General features: G+C 39.4%; 1 protein-coding gene across 3 annotated transcripts in view; it reads right to left on the reverse strand.

Moving 5' to 3' along the window:
- cdkal1 (CDK5 regulatory subunit associated protein 1-like 1) overlaps positions 1-21,317 on the reverse strand; it is a 255,373-nt gene that overhangs the window by 152,155 nt on the left and 81,901 nt on the right. For all 3 annotated transcript variants that reach the window (XM_042224589.1, XM_042224590.1, XM_005934984.3), the window contains one exon: positions 16,499-16,619. In XM_042224589.1, the coding sequence (XP_042080523.1) occupies positions 16,499-16,619 (121 nt within the window). The remainder of the gene's footprint in view (positions 1-16,498; positions 16,620-21,317) is intronic.

Consider the following 21,317-nt stretch of genomic DNA (forward strand, 5'->3'; position numbering starts at 1 on the left):
TGGATCACATTTAAACCAGTGATAAAAAAAAAAAAAAAAAGGTTAATCACAGTCTATCTACAGAGCAGATACACTACAACTTTACACAAAAATAAGTAACACGCAATAACCTAAAGATGACAAAAAAAGAGGTCATTCTGTTACGGCACAAACAGCTACATTATACATGTCGATCCACTTGTTCCACTGCATTTGTTGGACCATCTAACACCTCGCACACTAAAATGCTGCAATCCCTCTCTTATAATCGTTCTGACATTCATTTAAAATAGCAGAAGAATTTTCAATGACACAAATCACCACAATGGTTAAAGAAAACCGAGCTATCCATCCATCCATCTCTCCTTCTCAGAGTATTGCTTCGCTGAGGGCACTAAAGATGGCAGCTAGGTCACAGGACCTTGCTGTGGAGAAAACACAGACAGATGGGACCCCGTGTGCGTGCACACACACCGACACACACACACACACACACACACACACCACCAGGGGGTCAATCCATCTTAATGTGATCAGGCCCAGCTGAATGGATCACACCAACATTAATCTCAAGAGACAGTCAGTGGCCTGCTTGTGTGTCTGTGTGTATTTGCATCAGTAACGTGCAATGTGTGTGCGTTCGTATGGCTGTGTTCAAGTGTGCTGCTGTTGCTGAACATTTGTCCAGTATCACAACAATGCATTAGCGGTTTCGACTTCTCCATTAGCCAGGACGGTCTGTGACAACTAGACCAACGCTGAGCGCAAGAGGAGCCTGTGTCCCTCCCTCGCTGTGGCAGGCACATGCACGCCTTTACTTTGTATTAAAGTTGCGATGGATGATAAATTATTTGAAATAATACAACAATTTTAAAGCTGCTTTTACCATTCAGGAAAACTAAGCAGCTGCAGTGACGTAAAGACGCACTTTGATAGTTAAATCCAAATATTTCTCGGCCTACTTTATATCTGTCCTTGCTCCCTCTTCTGTTTTGTCCCAGTTAATTAAACCACAGAGGTAGCTGTTGTACCTGACAACAGTGTAGTTCATCAATGTGTTACAATGAGAAAGGTTACCTCCCCAATGTGCGTGCGTGCGCGCGTGTGAGATGAAGACGGAGAGATTGTGTGGTTGCAGCCTTGAAAAGGTAACAAAGGGAGGAAAACCCTGAGGTTCCTCTATACATTTGTAAGCCTGCCTCAATACACACACACACACACACACACACACACACACACACACACACACACACACACACACACACACACACACACACAAACAAAGTACAGTTCCCTTCGGGAAGGCTCCCTTGTGCTGCATATTAAGAACAAGAAAATCATTTCTCAGTGATAAGTATTTAGAATCTAGACATTAATTAGAAAGCTACACATTAATTAGAAAACAGCCATCGGTGTGTATTAGTGTTCGTCGGGGCTCGTATTGTGCCAGCTTCAAAACGCAATTATGAAAACAAAGCTTAAACTGCGAGGGGAAGTCTGAGCGCCATGCAAATTGTAAAGCAAGATTAGTCATTGCGCTTATTGTTGAGATGGGGAGACGCTGAAGTGGGTATATTAGCAAACAAAATCTCCAAACTGCTGTTATATGGCTGAACAATGCCTCGAGCCTGTGAGTTTGCTGTTAGTGTCATCTCAAAGTCAAAGTGGAGGTGGCGAAATAATATGGAGTCAAGGAACAAAGACTGCTGACACAATGAAGTTAAGACCTATTAGGAGCAATGAATAGAGGGGTTATTAGTAATTCAGAAAAAGATTGGCAGTTAAAACCCATTTCAAGTTGCATGGGAACTGCACACACACCGATGATCTTGTGTAAGTCATAAAAAAGGCAATATTCATCACATCAAATATTATTAGGAGCTCTAATCATAAGGGTTTGGGATTAAGCGGCGCTTGTGGCGCTTAGTGAATGGGGGTTAAGTGGAGTTGCGAGGGTGGGTTTGAAACAACACCGAGATTTTACTTCATTTTTCAAAAGTGTAAATTTGTGCGAACACTTTTCTACGGTGGCTCGCTGACTTGTGACGAGTTGGTTAACACTCTGAAGCTGTGTGTTAGGTAAAAAATAAATCAATCAATCAATCAAGTAAAAGTTTTTGCACCAATATTTCACATGAGGATTGGTTGTTTTTGCGTATTTGTGTGTGTGCATGGATTTCAGTGAGCTTCCTTTCATCTACGAGTGTGTGCTCTAATGCAGCTGGGCCCTGTTTCTCTCTATGTTCAATCCAGCCTTTGTTCATGACCTCTCGAGTTCTCTTATCGAGTCTCATGTTCCCCGTGTTAAATACTGAAAGAGCTCTGTGTGCATTTTCGAAAATGTGTCACATGTTGACCCCGCGTTTCTGAAACTACTACAGCAGCTTTGCTTGTTGTTTTGACTGAAAAAAGTCAGCGTGAGTATGTGTGTGAGAGCGTGTGCGCTTGTGTGTGAAACCACATCTCCACGTAGTAGCTGTGTTTTCCCAACTTCTTGTTTTGTCTGTAGTCTGACCTCGAGACAGTGTTTGTGCTAAAGTCAATCAGCCTATTGTTGCTGGAAAAGAATGGTGCGATATTTGTTTATTTTGGAACTCACTGATAAAGTGTCACGTGAAGATATGCTATGAGGTTAGGCCTACAATCAGGCTGACTGAGTCAGGTAATCGGCTCACTTCTCTGGCTTACTAACCACTTTGCACTCTAACTTACTTGATTTTTAAGTCCCCTTTTCGCTGATGATCTGAATGCTGAGCTGACTCACACAGTAGGTAGATTCAGAGGTCAGAAGGACCTGCACACAGTAATAACCGTCAACTGACAGCTTGTTTTGCTGACTTACTACTTCATGCAAGTCACTAGACAAAACAGAGGTTGGAGACCGCAGGTCGCCTGAACTGATTGTGACCGTTTGCAATGAACTTGTGATCTTGTTGCTTGAAGTTGATGAGCAGGTCTGCAACCACTTGCGAACAGCTGCCATCTTCAAAGCAAGTTTGATGTGTCAAGGTGATAAAACGGCAAGACTGAGCCAGTCTGCTATCAGTCTGCAAAAGAACTGCATCAAGTTGGCAATTACATGTAATGTGTGTGTGTTAATATGGTATAGGTTGTCCACATATACATAAATTTAAAGTAAACAACAATTCACATTAACTACTTACATTTCGAGTTCAGCTAGAACCTCAGACTTGAAACAGAAATTCCTCCACAAACCTTTTATATTGGAATAAAACCAGAATAGAACCAGATGACAACCAGTTTGGTTGAGTTCCCTGTTGCAGAGAGATGCACTGCAGATTGACTAAAACAAGTTGGCAACGTCTCTAACTACACATTAGAGAGAAATTATTTTCAAATGCAGTCAGTGTGCAACAGAATTTTTACTCCATTCTGACTGAATCATCAAGGAGTGACTAGTCAAATGCCTTAAAGTGGACCTATTATCCTCTACCATGTATATAGTGTGATACAGTGGTGGTTACTCACATAAAACATGGCTAAAGCTTTTTTCTTCCTCTTGGCTCTGTATGACGTCACTAAAAGTCGATATCTGCTTTAAGCAGATGAACCGAGGGGCTTCAACAAAGCCCAGTCTAAGATAAATAAGGGTCATTTTAAACCGTAAATCATGCAAAGCTACTCTAATCAAATCCACAAATAAAAATATGCAGCTGGAAATGTGCATAACAGGTCCACTTTAAAGCTGTTGTCATTTTACATCTAGCAGAATCTTTGCATATATCAGAGGATGTAAAGGAATTATTGAGACCTTTTAAAATGTTTTGGGTTTTTTCTCAATTAAGAGTTTTCAAAAGGTTCCTAAACATTTTCTTACAAACGTAACCACTCTCTTCTTAAACTCCATTCCTCTAAAGCAACAAAACAAAATGACTGGACTGGACTGCATGTGTCTGCACCACTACAGATAATGTAGTGGAAATCACCTCATTACCCGGCTGGTGTTTCTTATTGACAAAAAGTTGCTGCTTGAGTCACAAATCTTCTCTGAAATAGTCACTCGTGTGTGTGGTCTGGGTGTTGCTCAGATTGTAGGGATGTAAATTTGTTTACACCGTCGCAGTATGTCAATGTGTTTTCCTTAGGAGGATAAAAAAAAAGCTCCTGTAATGTCTGTCATCAAATTTTTAGGTGAAGACATGTTGTTAAGGTTGAAGTAAGCTTAAGTTTTGACATGTAGTAGTTATGGTTACAGCTCCAGAACATTTCGAACTGAACGTAATGCCCCCTGAAATCATGGACACACTAATAAACTACTGTGTGTATGTGTGTGCACGAGTGTGTGTGTGTGTAAATTGTGTTTGCCTGTGACACACTGGGACTAATTCAGTTACTCAGGGGTTCTGTAGCATAATACCTTGTAATGACACACAATCTCATTTTGTCCAAGGAGACACATCAATCTTTTGGATTTACTGTGGGGAGCACAGTCTGTCCTGGTGAGCGAGTGTGGAGAATAGTGTACGGAGTGTGTGCGTGTTTGTCCTGAGCATATATTTGTGTGTTTGTGTGTTAAGCAGTGGGAAAGAGGGAAATGGAATAAAGTGTTCAGACCACTGGAGCTGAAAACTACCCATACATTGGTTTGATAAACAGCAGGAGAGGCCACTGTGGTACACAGCTAGAAGAGGTGTGCACATATGTCTGTGTGTGTGTGTGTGTGTGTGTGTGTGTGTGTGTGTGTGTGTGTGTGTGTGTGTGTGTGTGTGTGTCTCAAGAATGAAATAGAAAAAGAAAATGAGAATTCCGTTGTGGAGGTGTATGTGCGTGTGTGTCTTGTGCTGAAGTGCAAAATCAAAATGAGATTGTGTGTATATTGGGCATCCATGCGTCTCTGCGACTGTTCACACATATGTACGTGAGAAGAAAACCTTTTGTAAACACCCTTCATTCTGCTGTAATTCCACTTTTCTGAAGCACATCAGCACATTTTCTCCATCTTTTGTTGCTGCTTGACATGATGCATTTTCACTTCTGCTCTTTCAAGAGAAAAACAACACAGAAAAGAAAAGATGAGATCATTGACCAACGGCAAACAAAATGAAAACGCAGTCAAGCGGCGCGGTCCAACGGGATTCTGTTGTACGGCGTGGAAGAGATATGGACCGATATCATGCAGAGTGACTGTGGATATTAGAATCTGAAGTTAGAGAAAATATACCTGCTTTGATTATTAGGTAAAAAAAATGATGTATAGGAGAAGGAAAAAGGAAAAAGAGACGTTGATCTCGAGTCCCATTGACTTCCATGCTGGTGCTATGAAACTGAAATTACAAAACATAAGTCTTTTTAAGTTATCGAATAACTTTGCTAATGAGTTTGCATCTCTCCATCTTTTCTTCTTGTGTGACACTCCCCTTTAAAGCAGATACTTTTCTATAACACCAACACCTGTATTCCTTTTGTAACATTAGCATAATGTTTGCCTTATGCCGGATGCCCCACCTGATCCAACCCCACAGGGATTCGTGTCTTCTCCCAGGATCGCACCAGGAATCTTTCGATTATGCTATTCCCAAGTGACACCCTCTATAAAGTGCGCACTCAATGAGTTTTGCTCTGACTTTTTACCTTGCTTAGTCAAGGAATGTGCCATATAAATACATAAATCAATCGTAATGACATTGATTGATCTGCAAAGAGAAACGGTTAAGAGGACTAAGAAAAGAATCCAAGCACGGAGGAAGCTCTGAAAGTGAAACACGCCAATCACATACTGATGACTGTCATTTCTTTTCTTGAAATAGGACCAGCATGATTATTCAAAGTCAAAATTAGAAAAGCGAACTGGGAACTAAGAGTTAAAAATACACATAAGCACAAACGCTGTTTTTTTGCGTTGTTTTTCAGAAGACCGATCACAGCGACACACTACTGATGGCGAAATTTAATGACAGAAATGACCATTTTGAGCAGACTGGAATTAAAATGATCACTGAAGACGAATTTAAAAGTAATCCTATCAGACATAGAGGCTAATATAACTTCTAAATATGAAAAAAAAGAAAAATGGGGGCTTTCTCCAAATTTTGTGATGCGATTTGCTTGACACTTTAATATTTACTGGGGAGGCAATATTCTTAATACAGAAATATTAAGACGGGCAGCAAATGCTCAAAAACTTTTGCACAAATTTCACTGAAGCTAGGGCTGTGCGATATGACCAAAATCTAATATCCCGATATAAGAATTCTATCGTCCGATAACGATATAAATCACAAACATGTAACATTTTCTGTAAATTCTGTGAATCTCGGGCAGCTCGACTTGCAGGAAGTGGTTCCAGCTGGGCGTCATGTAGCTGGAGTCGAGTGTTTTAACCGATGCATGAAACGATACATTTTTAGACAGAAGTTGTAAAGGCCGCCGTTTCTTTGTGAGTATTTATTTATTTATTACACGGCGTGCTGCAGGGAAAAGCCTGTTCTAACGTTGGAGTCTAAGGTTTATTTTTTGGGGGCTGACGGCTCTTTTTTGCTTCTCATCCTTAGATACTCTGCATCCTCTTTCACGTAATTCAGTTTATTTTGAAAAGTCTCAACAGGATCTTGAGCTTTATTGTGAAAGGTTTATGTGGAACATAAACACGCGGACACGCAATGGTGTTACCGTCGTTGTTGCTAACGGCAACGCATAAAAACAGGCGCTTGTCTGTCCGTAGTGTGGTTATATTACATATAAGAGAAAGAGAGAACTTTAAGAAATGAATATAGCCACTACAGTGTCCATCAAAACCATGAAAGAATATTGCCCTAAACAGTTTATTTTGCGACACATCGAAACAAACGATAGCGTAAAATGAAACGATAGACGTTTTTATATCGTCATCCGATATATATCGTTATATCGAACAGCCCTAACTGAAACAACATTGAGACACAAGCAAACAAATTAAACCATAGAATAAAATCCACATCGCTTTCTGTTTAAATAAGAAACACTTGCCATCCAGCACCTGTATGCAGCTTTTTTGTTTCAAGTAGCGTGCATTGTTTGTTGTTGCTAGCTGACATGAATGAGTTCAGAACTGGCCAGTGGACCATCTCAATCCAGCCTCCAATATCCTCCAACCTTAACAAACCTTCCAAAAAAAAACAAAAAAACTACACTTAAATCAAGTCTCCACCTGCAGCAGCTTCTGTTAGGGTGGCCTTCCAACTCGCACACAGCAGATCAAGGACTACGATACCCAGGTGCTCTTAAAAACGGCAGGAACTGAGTGTGTCAAACTGTGGGATGAAAGCATCTGAGGACTTCCTGTAGTTTCTTCCCTCGTTTAGTTTTGACTAAAGTATTTAGACCTTCATCCTGATCCGTCCTTGTTACTCAGGGATACATAATGTCAAAAAAACAGGAGTCATAAAGCGATGTTGTATCTGCAGCTTAACATCTGAGTCCTAACCCTGCTCTAAGGCTAATTGATTTTCTGTGCACCAAGACATTAGTGACCCCAAATTTACCCCACTCTCAGCTGGCTAAAGTGTTGTGCAATACACCTTAGACACAATGGTTAACACAAATCTACGTGAAGGTCAGCACTAAAGTTGATAAGGCCTATTATTCCACTGTGTCGGCTCGGAGAGGGGACACAAATCACAGGAAACAAGGAGGCTAACACATAGGGGGCCTCCCGGATAACACAAATATGTTCACAATGCACTCATACATACATTTTTTTACATGCTCATCTGGCTTTGTTTACATTGTGTCTGTGTGCATAGCGTAGGTGTATTTTGCTACACTGATTGTGGTTGACTATATAAATACATAAATGAAAACAGCAGATAACAAAATAGAAAAAATAAACTGTTTTTTTCTTGAGATTATTAAAGCCAAATACAAATAAAGCATCTAAAACCGTCACGTGAAACGTTTTAATCATCCATTCAAATCCCTAACAATGGATTCATGCGATATTCAACACAGTAATGGGAAGATAAATTAGCTTTCTGTTAAGTAGATAAGAACATTACTATTAATGTCACGAGGTGAAAAGAAGAAAAAAAGAGAGAAATCAGGGACTGGATAGAAAACCGTGAACAAAGGAGAGAGAATAAATTGGTGTACAAGTTCCAAGGTTATCCATTATAGTCCCTGGACTGAGAAGAGCAGCAGCTACAAGAGGAAGAAATGTTTACTCTCCTGTAACAAAAACGAAGAGCACTGAAATTTATCATGCACTCAATTTTCTGATCCTCTGATCTATTTGAAACCTATTGTAAACCTAATATGCGGGCATCCAACGGTATATTTTTGCATTAATATTTATTTTAATTGAGATCTATAAATTAAAAAAAAAGCAGTTCAACTTCAAACTATTTGTTGCAAAGGACGAAAAGCCAGCACAGCGCTCAGTCGTCACGGTGCAGTCGGCCTTCGGGCAATTCTTCAAATGTGTTTCAGAGAGCTTTGAAACACATTTGAAACACAGCCTAGTCTTGCTGCCTATTCTGATACCATCCTGTCCACCTACTGGTCTGCTGGGAGCAACAATACAGTTAGTTATTGGTTAGAGGTTAGAAGACGGGATCATGTGCACCTGACTTTAACACGCTGCAATCTCAATGACAGAGAGAACTGCCTGAAATGCAACTAAACAGAGAACGGGGAAGAGACAGCTAATGAAACGTAATGAGCTGTAACAGCGGAACAAAGGACTTTTTTTACGCCTGGAATCTAATGGCAAAGGTTGATACAGACACAGCAAGACACGCACACACACACACACACACACACTTAATGACCCATTCTGTGCAAGTGGTTGTAAATTCCTGTTTATGACACTGAAGCACCACATCTGAACTTGCTCACAAAAGGGTTTTGAACACACACACACACACACTTACTTATACATGTCCCCAATGTTTAATCAGAATTTGACACCCAATCCCAATGTCTTGTTTATTTGCCTGTTCTTTTTTGTTCGTTTCCCTTTTTTCAGGGAGATTTTTCATTATATACAAAGTTTATTCCAAACACTTTGCATTTTTCAGCCCTTCGATGTATCGTTGAACGATCACATATTAAAATCATAAAAATATATTAGAAAATACACCCCACATAAAACACTCACAATTAAGTTGGCCACTATATTTCAAATAGTGTTTAAAAATCCAAAAACAATCACCGTCGGATTTTCAATCCATGTAAAACAATCCAAAAACAAATAATGAGGAGGAAAAATTATACCAAATAAAGAGCACAAGCAACAACATGAAGTCAACATCAAAAATATAAGGAGCGTGGTTTTCAAAGCAACAAGATCTTATTCAAAAACTCTTCATCCCATTCCCACATCTATTGCCTCCGTTGCTTCACCACTCTCACTGACTATTCAATGTATCCACAAGGTGTGAAAAAGCCTAGGTTGATAAACATCCAAGTTCTCAAGGTTTGAATTACATGGAATAAGAGGCAGATGACACTATGATTTTCTCATTTTCTGGGATTATCCATTTCTGTACCACCTCTAAAGCTTACAGAGAATGGTCCAACAAAGAGAAAATATCCAGTTAGTATCAGTTCTCTGAGTGAAAATACCTCATTGATGTCAGAAATCAGAGGAGAATAGACTGAATGTTTGAGCCGATAGGGAAATAAGCACTCATTAGAACAACGGTATACTTTTAGAACTAAGGTATGCAGAACAGCATCTCTGAAAGCACAGAAGATTCAAGCAGATGTTTGGATATATTGTGCATGATGATGGCTCCAGCAGTATAAGACCAAGAGCCACTCAGCTCAGAACAGGAAGGTGAGGCTATAATTCATACATGCTCACCAAAAACTGGACAACAGAAGACTAGAAAAATGTTACCGAGTCCAATGAGTCTCTTCTGCTGCAACATTAAGATGGTACAGTCAGAATTGAACATCAACATCATGAAAGCACGGTCCGTCTTACCTTATGAGGTAATAAAGTGGTGTAACGGTTTGGGGGATATTTTCCCTTCATACATTGGGCCCATTAGTATAAATTAAGCATTATTTAAATGCTACAACTTGAGTGAGTATTGTTGCTGACCATGTCCATCATCCCCCTATGACCACAATGTACCCATCTTCTGATGGCTGCTTCCATCAGCACTTTCGGGATGTGGTGGAACGGAAGACTCACATCATGAATGTGCAGCAACTGTGAGACGCCATCACGTCGATATGGACCAAAATCTCTGAGGAATCTTTTCAGCACTTGCTTGAATCTATGTTATGAATAATTAAGGCAACCCTGAAAGCAGAAAGGGGCCCAACCCACTACTAACAAGTGACAGCAAAAGTGGCCAGTGAGTGTATATTTGCAATACAACATGCATAATATATATGACTCCCAATGTTTGGAAGTGTGAAAGTGAATCCAACTCAAATCCAAAATCGGAAGCAAAATGAAACCAAATTAAAATTCCCAGCTATTTTAAACAAGCTATTGTTGAACCAATATTAAAGAAACCAAATTTGGACACATCTCTTCCAAGCAGTTAAAGACCAATATCAAAATTACCAATGGTGTCAAAGATCTTGGAAAAAACGGTTGGAGAACAACTTAACAACTTTTTGGAGAAGAACAATGTTCTGGACATTTTCCAGTCTCGTTTCCGCAAATTGCACTCCACTGAAAAAGCTTTGCTTAAAGTGTCTAGTGACATTCTGATGGCAGCAGACTCTGGAGAGTACACCATTCTGGTTATGCTGGATCTCACCTCTGATAAATAGGCTGAAGGACTTGTTTGGGATAACTGGTGTCGTTTTAAAATGGTTTATGTCATATCTATCTGCAAGTTCTTTTACTGTGTGTATGAATCATGTGTTGTCTGAATCATCAGTTCTGCCTTCTGGGGTACCTCAAGGATCTGTTTTAGGTCCGATTCTCTTTTTGCTGTATATCCTCCCTATTTGTCTCAACAAATCAGCTCTGGATCGCCTTCGAACTCTACAGAATGCCGCGGCAAGACTTTTAACTGGCACAAACAAGAGGTCACACATTACTCCAGTTTTGGCTTCTCTTCATTGGTAAATTTTAATTGTAACTTCTAGAGCTCTGCACAGTGAAGCTCCCCAGTATATCTCTGAACTGTTAAAACCTCATGCTTCATCCCGAACACGTGGGGATCGGGCTTTTCGGGCACTGGCACCAAGGCTGTGGAACTCCCTGCCGTTGTCTTTACGCCGTCTAGACTCCACTGACTCCTTTAAAAAGCAGCTGAAGACATTTTTATAGAAACGAGCTTTTGATTTTAATTTTGTTGCCATGATGCCAGGTCTCGCTTGGAAATGAGATTTTTAATCTCAATGAGATATTTTTACCTGGATAAATAAAGGACTAAAATAATTAATTTCTTCACTGTTTTTTTATATTATTTTTTTTGTATTTCTTTTTTTATTGTGAAGCACTTTGTGATTTTTATCTGTGAAATGTGCTATATAAATACATTTGGCTCACTTACTTACTAAAATAAACCTACAAATGATATAAGGATCAATATCACAGGAACATGGTGGCCCTTTCAAAGTACAATCCAGGACTGTTGTTTATTTATGTAGCTAGTAAAGACAACTAAAAGTAACTGTGCTACTGGCCAAGAAGAAATCTAACAATGTTTCTTTAATACAAAGCTGAGGCTACGTATGGCCTAGCTGGACTACGGTGAATGTATTCTGATGAGATGAAATTAACTTGGTGGGGGCGGAAAGCCAATCTAATGTGGATTTAACAGGAGCAAATGAAATTAATATGCAACTTAATGAAACTAATATTGTGAATCAATCTGAACACAAAATTACATTTTCATAGGTACTCCCAGGTGAGTCACTGTGCCAGGCTTTTGGTAGGATTAGCAATAATAAAGCAAAGAGGATGGTTCCCTAGGTTCATCTACGAGATCCAGAATAAAATTAGCATGTGCAAAATAATTTTTTTATTTCTTCTTCTTTTGGGAGGGGGTGTGTTTGTTTGCTTGTTAAATTGAAAATATGAACTACTTGACCTTTCACTCTGTGATCATCTAAAGTTCTAAAGCTCAGAGTCGTCTAATTGTTGGGGTTTTCGCTGTATTGTTGTAGTGTCTTTGCCCTAAGCACCTTGAGATAACTGTAATCTGGCGCTTTGATTTACTACATGTTGGATACCATTCTAAAATTCAAAATAGCACTAGTAAAATTCTAAGAAAAAATATCTTAGACATGGCAAAAAAAAAAAAAAAGCATGGAGATATCAACCGGGTTTAAGACATGTTCAGTTTTTAAACCCTAAATTTATACGAGATTTGCAACTTTTCAAAGATCTGTGGAAGCCCTCCACCCTGAAGCATGACACCTACTTGACATTTGGCAAGAATAGAAGAGAGCGCCCTCAAATGAATGCATCCCACGAGTTCATATAAAAAGGCAAATTGGCAACAAACTCGAGACATTAAAAGCTACACGAATGAAGACACACACACATAAATGGTTTTGAGTGTTCTCTTCGGTTATTTTTAAAAAAAGTGAATGTGAGCGCCTGTGTCCCACACAAGGATTTCTCTGTTTTAACAGCTGACAAATGTCACCAGTGATGTCACCAAGACCTCAGAGGAATAATTACGACTGATCATCCAAAACTAGAAAACATAAAGGACACATTTTGTCTTCTTTCCATTACACCCCCAAACACACACAAGCACACACACACACACTTTAACCTTAAGAGGACCATGTCAAATTACTGACAGCAGTGGCTGACCAGCTCATACAAAAGCGCATATTAAGCTTGGATTTTCAGTAACATAAGTGTTATCTGGAAGAGATTTGGTCGATTCACCCAATCAAATATTTGAATAATCCACTATTCTACTGAAGCCGTTTTGGTTAAAAACAAGAGGATTTATTTGTTGCCAGGCCAACCCTTTGAAAAACAACAGCGAGATCATCTGGATCAGACAGAGACCTCCTGCTGGCAGGAGGCTCCAAGAGACTGACATCTGCACACCCATACTGTAACACAAAGCCACAAACACAATTCATATACAGTGGTGTGAAAAGTCTTTGCCCCCCTTTCTATTTTTTCATGTGTTTGTCACGCTCACAGTAAATGTTTCAGATCATCAAAAAAATTTAAATATTAGACGAAGATAACATAAGTAAATACAAGATGCAGTTTCTAAATGAAGGTGTTTATTATTAAGGGGGAAAAAAGTTTGTGAAAAAGCAACTGCCCCCTAAACCTAATAAAAGGCTGGGCCAACCTGAGCAGCAGCAACGGCAATCAAGCTTTTGCAATAACTGCCAGTGAGTCTTTTATGGTGCTGTGGAGGAATATTTGCACACTTATCTTTGCAGAATTGTTGTAATTCAGCCACATTACAGGGTTGTAAAGCATGAACTGCCTTTTTAAAGTCATACCTCATACCATATGTCAATCAGATTCAGGTCAGGACTTTGACTAGGCCACTGCAAAGTCTTGATTTTGATTTTCTTAAGCCGTTCAGAGGCGGACTTGCTGGTGGGTTTTGGATCACTGTCTTGCTGATCAGAACTGTTGTGCTTCAGCAGTTCTGATCAGCTGGTCACACCTGGGAAACTTCACCACGGTTCCATGTTGTTGCCATTTGTGGATAATGACTCTCACCGTGGTTCGCTCGAGTCCCAAAGCTTTAGAAATTGCTTTATAACCTTTTCCACACTGAAAGATCTCAATTACTTTGTTTCTCATTTGTTCCTGAATTTCTTTGGATCACGGCATGATGTCTGACTTTTGAGGATCTTTAGGTCTACTCAACTTTGTCAGGCAGGTCCTATTTAAATGGTAAATGGACCAGTTCTTGCATTACGCTTTTCTACTCTGGGCACTCAAAGCACTTTATATAACTTGTCTCATTCACCAATTCATACATGGCTTTTTTCTATGCTTTTCCTATGCAAGTGCTTTCTATCTAACCTTCACACACATTTGTTCATATTCCAACGATCACTTCTTCACACAGGGCCATGTAGGTTTGAATTTATTCTCCCTTATTATTAAATACCTTCCTTTACAAACTGAATTTTGTGTTTATTTCTGTTATCTTTGTCTAAAATTTAATTTTCTTTGATGATCTGAAACATTTAAGTGTGACAAAAACAAAACAAAACAGGAAATCGGGAAGGGGCAAACACTTTTTTACGCCACTGTATCTCCAGGTTTAAAGACCCGCTTAAGCAAACACAGCAGAAAGAGTCAAAAGCGTTAGTGCAAAGGTACACAAAGCAAGAGTTACAGATATTTAAAAAAGAGGCTGAAGTTTTGAAGTGACTAAAGAAGTGACAGAGCCTAAGGTTTATTTACTGAAAATTATATACATATGTTAAAATATAAGAGCAAGGAAAGTGCTGAAAAAAGAAGAAAAATAAACCGTGCAGCTTCAAATATTGTGTCTTTCAGACCAACCAGGAATAAACCAGCTGCACTATGGTGACCAATTTTAAGCAACACTTAGAACATTACAGAAAAGTGCTGTCTCTGATGTGCACACTTGATGGCAGATGTTGCAAAAGACGATTTATTTAATTGAAACAAAAATCACAATCCTGCCATTTTGAATATGCTAAATTTGACACCGATTAGAAGTGTCAATTTAGATGAAAAACAGTGGCCGAACCAGTTAAATGTACAGATTTTCTACTTGGATCAGCTCAAATGTGGTCTAAGAAGCTTTACTCTGGAACTGAGCTCTGCAGATTATGAACATCTGAAACACAACCCGCTCTTCAGGAAAGACTCCCACAACTTCTCAGTTAACCTTTGAGTATGCATCCATTATCATCATGTATGTTGTGTAATAATAACATCATTTTGAACACATCTTTGAGGTAAAGGATGATACTCTCTTCGCTCTAGAAGTACAAGCACACAAGTGAGGGAATACAACAGGCTATATATTTTACTACCACCAACAGCAATGCTAGTGGTTATACACCAAAACTGATGTTACATATAATGACTTCAATGACTGCAGACACTATATAGGGAGACCTTTGCTGACAAAACAAATATAGTTTTAAGCAGCAGCATGATAAGCATGATCTTATCACGTTAAGTGCGAAAATAAGCATAAGAATGCTGCTGCAAGTAGTCCAACAGATTCAAGGAGAAAACTAGTAATTCAAGTAAAATCTTCAACTCCCTCACTGACTATAATAAATGTAAACGCAAGAGGTTCAAAGAAAGAGACGATGCACTGCTGATTATGTGAAGTCTACAACTTCTTAATGGTGCTTAGGAACAGCTTAAGCTTGTTTACTCGACAGCTAGCTAAAAAGCAGGAGGGCCTGAACACATCTGTACAAGAACAAATACTGTGCATTTAAGCCTAGAATGCTATACTCATAAAGAGGATTATTGCTTGGTACAAGAGTACTTGGTCTGGGAGTCAAGCCATTAATATATAGACCCGGAAGACATGCATTCGGATGATTGATGGATTATCCTCAGTGGAGGTCCAGCACTAGGAATTAGTCCGTCATAACCCTTTTTAACTAGTCTACTGAGAATATAGTGCATGAGTTAGAGGACACATATCTGTAAACAACATAAAATTCACCCATAAAGTCCAGCTGTGCAAGAGGATGTAGGTCTCAGAGTCTGTGTATTTAAGACTTAATTATCAAATGTATATAAATTGACAAAATTTTGATATAATGTAGAAAAACTATTTTTAAATTAACTAGGAGTGACTTAAAAGGCAAGATCCTGCAGATCATCACAGCGATGATGGAGAAAATGCGTTTTTTTTAAATTATGCTTTTGTAATAGTACACTGAGAAAAAACTGAGAGGCATGTTAGGCACGCCACTCCCCTGCTGATTCAGCTGCATTGGCTCCCTGTCAAGTTCAGGGTCCAATTTAAGATCATAATCATGACTTATAGGGCCCTGCACAGTGTAGCTCCAACTTACTTAAGTGATCTTCTTCTTTCTTATCACCCCAGCAGGTCCCTGAGGTCTTGTGACCAGGGGTTGCTGGTTGTCCCGCATACAAGGTTAAAAACAAAAGGTGACAGAGCGTTTGTATCAGTGGCTCCCAGACTCTGGAACTCACTCCCTTTGAGTTTGAGATCTGTAGACTCAGTCATGTCTTTTAAAAAGCAGTTAAAAACCTCTGTTTAAACTCGCTTTTGGTTGATTTTGTTTTGTTTTAGATTTTAATGTCCGTTTTCTGCCTCTGTAAAGCACTTTGTGATTCTATCTTGAAAGGTGCTATATAAATAAAATTTTACTTTACTTTACTCCTATTACATTTCCACTTGATAAATACCAATATATGTTCATGAACATACTCAGATTTCATACACGCATGCACACCTTGTGAAGTGATTTAAAATACCCTTATTAATTAGGCATAGAGATGCGCTGCTCAAGTAGCTGAGCAACCACAAAGAGAGAGCACACCGACATGCACATGCAGCAAACTGGGAAGGCAATAAAACTGTATTCAGTTGTAACATAAACACTTTAGGCTGTGTTTTCTGTTAGTGTCTCCGTGTCCTACCCGGTGTTAATGGAGATGATTTCAATGAGAGGGTTCTTCCTGATCTTGGGGAGGTCCAGTCGAGCTCCTCCAAGTCTTCGGCCTCCATCTTTCTTCTGACCCAACAGACGAACCGAGTGGCCTGAAAAACAACAAAAACAAATCGTCTCACATAATCAAATGATCCTACTAAAACGCTGACTGACTATCACACTACTGTCCATGTGCAGATGGATGCAAACATGTTTAAAAAGGCGCCCTGAAGTATTTTTGTTGCTGTATTTTAAATGCCAAATCTGAATTGCACTGCTAAAGAGAAAAATAAATATAATATAACAGACGTTATATTATTTGAACTTGCCTTCTCTACCCGTTAAATGCTGACTTGTTAACTGCGACCTATTGCATTAACTTTTTACTACTCCTTCATTCTTGGTGTTCTCTATCATGCGGCACTGGGTCTGCTATAATCTATGTGCTGCAGTCTATTTTATCAGTGGCTTTTTACTGTGAACATTGTCTGCTGTTCTTATTATATTGACATTAATGCTCTTAACTGTATTATTTTATTGTTTTTTTTGTAAAGCACTTTGGTATGCCTAAGGCTTTTAATGTGCTCTATAAATAAAGGTTGTTGTTGTTGTTTTTGACGTAAGAAACATTTTGCCCGTATTGGTTGTCAGAGCACTTCCTCTCTCGTGAGTATGTCTCTCATCAAACTTACAATGCAAACAATGAGATTATATTTGCATTTCACCCACAAGCAAAATGCCAAACAGAAATCAAACTTCCCATTGTGCAAAATTGACCTCAAATAAATCGCTCTCATCTATTGTGGATAAATTTAGTACGAACAGGACAATGAGCAAAGACATAATAGCAGATCGAAGCACATGCAAACAGGGTTTTTCCTTCTCAGAAATGGACTTTGGGGCCTCTGGCTCTCATTAACACTGTTTTGGGGTTGGGAGGGGTCCTCAGCGTGTGCCCATGCACACTATAAAAGTTGCCTATGCCTAACAACCTCACACAGACTAGGGGTTAACAAACACAATGGAAACACAGTAGGAAGAGGGTAATAAGGCCCAGCTGAATACAATTAATTACAAAGGCAGGAAAAGTAAAAAAGGAGGGAACAAAGACGCAGAAAGCCACACTGTTTGACAACATTCAAAAGAAAAAAGGAGGTAAACTAATAGACTGACCAAGAATAAAGTCACATAAAAAAATTGAAAAAACCAAAAACTGATCATATTAGAAATGAAAAAGGGGATTCCTCTACATAAAGAGGGCTACTTTACTCACAGTGAGAACTAACAGAAATTATTTATATTTGGCTATCATAGTGTCAACCAAGGCAAATGAAAATCCACAGCTGAGCCTAACAGCTAGTGACGTCTAGCCTTTGGTGTGTGGAAATGGGACGCAGTACTCTCTCTTCTCTAACTGTTTAATAGGCTGCTAGCTAGCTGTGTGTGAGATGGAGGCGCTGAGGGATGGAATTGTCTTCCTGTTTTCATCCGCAATACAAGGGTCTCTTGGGAGGGTGGGTTCAGAGCAGGAAGCATGGTTATCAATTGGTAGATAAAAATGACAATCTGCCCCAGAGGAGGACAAAGAGCCAATCGCTGATGCATGACTGGTCTTAATATCCCAGTACAAGCAAGGAAATACAAAAATGTCCCTTGTGGAAAACAGCTGGGATTTGGACCACATTTGGCCCCACATTTCTTTTTTCCTCCCCTGGATCTGTGCATCCACCCTCAGTCATGAAACAAGGATTGAAAACTCATGCATGTGCTAATAATGCCCTGAAACATTTGGAATATGTGAAATGTTAATGGCTACAAAAAGTCACAAGAGTAATTTTGGTGCAGGTTTGTGGTAAAATCTGTTTTTAGAATTCCCTCTTTTTCCATTTTCATATTGAACATTTATTTCTGCGCGGTGGGAAAATATACTTACTAAACATAATTGCAAACACAGACTTGTCAGGAAAAAGCAATTACCAGTATGGTGCTGGATTTCCAGATGTTTTTTTCCCCCAAATAATGAGCTTGTCCATTCTAATAAAACTGGAAATTGTCATTCCCCACATACTCCTTTGCTCTCTAATACTGCACAGGACCCCTGTCACTGTGACTACCGCAGAAGACTCTAGAAATAATCTCACTGCCAGCATGGAGTCACTCCAGGAACGTACCCAAAGCCAAATTCAATTTCAGGGCCTAGGGGACCATGAATGGGAAGCAAGAGATAAAATAGCTAATATGACCTGCTGAAGAAAACCAAAGAATGCTTCACTATTTGTCATCTCAATTACAGAGTTTACAGAGGCCAACTGCTGTGATGGGCAACCCTGCATAGTCATAGACACACACTCCCGTCTATACTAATACCACATTTTCTTGTGACTGACTGCCCTCCTCTTTTTCCTTCTCAACTTTCCTCAATCGGTTCTTTTCTTTCCTTTAAATCTAAACTGCTAGAAATGTCCTATCCACTCATAACGTCCCACTAAAACACACCAGAAAAGAGAAGGAAGGAAAGGGAATGATAGATGGATGTGAAGCTAAGATTTGTAGATGCTTGGATGATGATGAAAGATGTGTAGGATAGCCAGATGGATGGTTTGGAGGGAGAGGTAGAACGCTAAAAGGATGACCTGTTGACCTGTGTCTGATGTCTTATAAGCAGAGGGTCTTGTTGAGCTTTCTGGGTTGATTGTAAAGTAGCAGGCAGGATTGGGGGAGAGCTGATGGGAATGTATTGAAAAGAGGGGACAGAGGTGGCAGATGAGAAGGACAGGAGGGTTTCCTGTTTTTCCATTTATCCTTTCAACCTAACTCTTTATTAAATATGTAAGACCGTCTTTGAAAAAGCTGTTTATGTCCTGACCAAATCTCACACCAACCAGTTTTGATGGGAAATTTTCTCACACACGCATCAAATGGATGAGCGCTACAACGCCAACAATTCCGAAGAGTGCTTCCCTTAAACGTCATCCAGGTTTTGATGCTTTACAAGGAAGATTTTTTTGGTCACATTTAGAGGGGCTCTCTCAGAGCGGATACGATACTCAGAACATCTTCAGATGACTTAAAACATAAGTAAAAGTCCTAGTTTTTCTTTCGGTACCTGCTCTTCATTTACTTCACTTACTATCATCTGTCTGCATCTGTTCAACCACACTTTTGCTCAGTTTTTTCCCTCTGCATTGATAAACAGGTTATTAATACTGGTGAAATAAGGATCACAAGGTTATATTCTCTGATTTGTAGCTACACACATACATTATCCTAACTATGCTTTTCCTACTCCCTGTCTTTGTGTGGCATTCACACACCAACTATAAACTGTTTCCTTAACGATAAATGAATATCAGGTGAAAAAGTACTATCCAAGGGCATTTCTCAGTGAAAGAATATGAATATTAGGAGTCTTAATAATAAAAAAGTCCCAAGATCAGATTATTAGTATCTTTTTGTGGGTTTTTCCATACATTCTTCTCGATTAAAAATATTTTACTCTTTTACTCATTTGTTCTTGTGGTGTGTATTTGTCTGTTGAGCATTGCCGAGAATCATAAAAGCTGCCCTTGTAAAAATGTGTATCCACGGGTGTCATTAATGTGTCTTTTTTTGTTTTTCCGTAAATGGAATTGCCAGTGGGCTCGGAATACAAGACGGAGTCAAAGCACGGGTTGTTGTTAACAAGAAATTAACTTCTGGCACAACTAAAACAAATTGATCTGGATAATCAAGCTCGTAACCACAGTAACACCACCACCAACAAATAAATAACACTGTATAAGTGAGCATGCACCGACTAAGCCAGGGAGTCAAGCTGAGATAACACGACGGGATAAAAACACGTGCTATCATTTACTACAGGTAGTAACTTGAAGTCTTTATTGCACAGATGCACTATGATAAAAAAGCAGCTTTACAACTATGATGTATCCTCATGACATCAAGGATGTTTAATTCATTTAAAGCCTGGAACTAAATGAAAAAGTCACACACGCTAAGAAGCGCGTCCCCAAAAGCATATGAGTACTCTTGTCATGTGGAAAACAGGACCTGCAAGCAATTTTGGCACAGCAAAGACCTGTATCTATTAGCAGTTCATTGAAGTAAGTATTTTAGTAGCCATTACGATAGGCAAATCCCCCAGCTTTAAGGTTTATGCCAAGGCCTCTGAGACGAAATAACAGCTCTCAGTTTATACGAGGTCATAAAGAACAGTAATGATACTGGGGAAATTAGTTTCTATGGAGGGGCTGATGGTGGGAGGAAAAGGGGAGGGAAAGAAACGGGGGGTGAGAGGCGAAAGAGAGGAAGGGAAGAGATCAAAAGATGTAGGAAGGGTGGGAGAAAGAAATGGGGAGAAAAAAAAGACAGAATGAGCAAATCACAGAGAAGAAAGGGGGAATAAAAGTCACAGAGTAGATGTGTGACTGTGAGCTTGTGTGTAGGCTCACAGTTTAGGCTTGATGACACATTGTAAAATTAAGCCTTAGTTCAGCTGTCCTTCATTAGAGTGAACCCTGCAGTGCAAAGTAGTCACTCAGACGCACACACACACACACACGCACAGTGTAAACTCAATCTGTTCTTTATTAGAGAACAGCTGGGGGTGTATGACAGCTTGACTAGACTCACTCACACTGTAAACTCTCTCTGACCGTCATTAAACAGCTAAGTGTGGTGGTTCGCTAACAGTTTAAACGGATGACCTATAACTGCCATGTGTGTCTGTCAGTGAGCTGCTCAGACAGAGAGGATCATTTAAGAAGCAGCTCAGACAGTTAGATCGGTTTCAACAAAAGCTGAAGACT

Source organism: Haplochromis burtoni, unplaced genomic scaffold (assembly GCF_018398535.1).
Source record: "Haplochromis burtoni strain Fernald_Lab_line unplaced genomic scaffold, NCSU_Asbu1 Contig_142, whole genome shotgun sequence".
Lineage (NCBI taxonomy): Eukaryota > Metazoa > Chordata > Actinopteri > Cichliformes > Cichlidae > Haplochromis > Haplochromis burtoni.